Source organism: Scomber scombrus, chromosome 11 (genome assembly GCF_963691925.1).
Source record: "Scomber scombrus chromosome 11, fScoSco1.1, whole genome shotgun sequence".
NCBI lineage: Eukaryota > Metazoa > Chordata > Actinopteri > Scombriformes > Scombridae > Scomber > Scomber scombrus.
In genome coordinates, this window is record NC_084980.1 from 13,777,338 (window position 1) to 13,779,891 (window position 2,554).

The following is a 2,554-nucleotide window of genomic DNA, read 5'->3' on the forward strand; positions in this document are numbered from 1 at the left end:
AACAGTGATGAAAAAAAAGCATTTTTACCATTACTTGTTTGATCATAATTGAAAATATAAGCCTGTTTCTTGCCCTGTGTACAAACACAATTAATGTAAACAAACTTTTGACAACATCACAAAACTATTCAATTGGATCTTATTGTTATTTGACATTAGTCAATGTATTAATTTGCAATTTTAGGAGCGATAGCAGATTCAAATACTTTGTTACCCTTTTGGTCTCATGTGGATTGCACCTTTAATCTCATAATATTTCTATGATGTTCTTGCAGCAATTAGGGACTAGTGTTTTCCTAAACATGTATTGGACTTGTAAGATTGCTATAGTTCTTTTTCGTTAGGGTGATATTATCAGCTATAGTTCATATAATAGAAATTTGTAAACTAGATCACATCCACCAAACTTTATTTTTGAGACAGTATAAATACTATATTCATAATTTCGTGCGTCTTGCAGGTGGGGGTCATCCTACATCCCAACCACTGTTTTTTCACGGTGCCCCTCCTCTTCATCAATCATGGTCTGTGGAGCTGAGGTCTTGGCCGTGATCTCCTCTCTCCCCTGCATCTCTGTGGGGTTTACGTTCTCTGTGGCCACCTCGGTTTCCCTCTTGGCTACTGACCTTTTGTCAGTGTCCGCTTGTCCCAAGTAGTCCTTCATGGCTCGTTCGTACAGCTCGTAGGGGAACTGTCCCTTCAGCTGCGCCTGGGTGTCCCGCTTGGCGATGGTGTTGGGGTACTCTGTGAGGATTTTGGCCGCCAGGTAGGTCGTCACCTCGTCTTCCACGTCGCCGCCATCATCGTCGTCATCCCCGCCGTCACTCTGGCGTTTCAGGGGCATCTTGTTGAGCTCGGATAAAAAGAGGTTCTCCCTGCGCCCGGAGGTAGGAGGGATTTTAACTGGTCCTGAATTAGCAGCAGGTTTGGACACCGTTTGGATTCTGTCCGAGGAAGGGATTCTGTCCGAGGAAGGAGAAGTCTTCAGGGGTCTCTGCATCACCGGGTACTCGTTACTGATAGTCTCCACGCCGATGATGTCCAGAAAGTCCTCTCTGTCCATGTCCTCCGGAGCGGGTTTGCTCTTCACCGGCAGTCTGCGGCTGTAGTACCTGATCTTGGGTGTCTGGCCAGTTGTGTAGCGAGTCGAGGCTTGGGGGTTGCGGTGGAGCTTTCTGAGCTCCTCTGTGAGCAGCATGTCGATAAGGTCCTGTGGTGGGACGTGGAGCTTCAGGGAGAGCGCCAGCAACTCTTTCACTGTCCGGGGATCCACAATGGAGGGGCGGATCAGTCTCTTTCTTTGTTCTCCGATCTTGTCCCTCTTCTGCGTCTGGTCGCTCATCTCGAGGACCCTCAACAGGTAGTAATCTACAAGTTTAGTGTCATCATCAGCCTCTTCTTCGTTCTGGCTCGCACGGCGTTGCATGTCCTCCCTCTCGGCTTCGTCTTGCTCACTGAGCGCCCTGTCCATTTCCTCATGACTCCTGTTGACCATCTCCTCCGTCTCCTCCCTGTCCTCCACGGGGACCCACTCCTCTCCTCCGACCACATCCTCGTAGGCCTGGTTTCTCAGACTCAACACGTCCTCATCGTCGTCATCGTCGTCCCCGAACACGCCTCTCTTCTGGCCGGTGGCGGTGGGCATCCTCCCGAGCTCTTCAAAGATGGAGCGTAAATTGGCGAGGCTCTGAGGTGTATACTGCTCGTCCAGGTCCTCTGTGGCCCGTTTAGCGTCCGTATTCTCCTCGTCCTCAAACATCAGCGGGTATTTCTTGTGGGGTCTGGGAGAATTACTGTAGTCTATCGGTGCGGCACTCTCGGGGATTTCAGTGTCTTTGGTGCGGTGCCTATGCGTGCGGCGATCGTTCCTGGCTGCCGACGCGGGGATGACCTTTGCGTCTCTAGCAGCTTGATCCTGGAGAGACTTGAGCAGGGCTTTCATCAGCTGCTCAGCGGTAATGTCCTGCCTCTGTATGCTGGGGGCAGGCTGACGTTCCCCGGGACCCTCGTCCTGCTGCGAGGCGAGCTGAAGCAGGACCCTGAACTTGTCCACTTCGTCGTAATCCACGGGTTGGGGCCGACCCCCGTTCCGCTGCTTCAGGTTTTCAATGTACTCCAGGGCTTTGATCATGTCGGAGCTGGGTGGGTAGGCAGCCGGCTGCCCATCACTCTCCCCGCCTCGGAGCCTGTAGTGGCGGGGGAGAGACGCAGCCTGCACGGCGCATCCATGGAGGAGGAAGGCTAGCAGGACCACGGCTCCCCCCGCGGGCAACTTGTGGTGGAAATGCAGCATTATAGGCTATGTATTACCTGCAAACCGAGTGAACATAATATGTTAGTGAAGCCTCACTTAAAAATATATATACAATGCAAGAGGGTTTACGTTCATATCTCTAATTCTTTTTTGGTTTAAAAACTTATTCGACATCAACAAGCTTAACCATGAGCGAGTGTGTTTTGATTCAGGGTTTGTTTGCCCATCAGAGAGTTATGCTCTGAAAATTGAATGATAGGATGCTGAGAGAGGAGACACATTTACATCGCGGGATGAGTC

General features: G+C 50.9%; 1 protein-coding gene across 1 annotated transcript; it reads right to left on the reverse strand.

Annotated features, from left to right (window-relative positions):
- Positions 1 to 472: 472 nt before the first annotated feature.
- Positions 473 to 2,293, reverse strand: scg2b (secretogranin II b). Its single transcript, XM_062429443.1, has one exon. The coding sequence runs from the start codon at positions 2,291 to 2,293 to the stop codon at positions 473 to 475; it is 1,821 nt and encodes a 606-aa protein (XP_062285427.1).
- Positions 2,294 to 2,554: the final 261 nt, after the last annotated feature.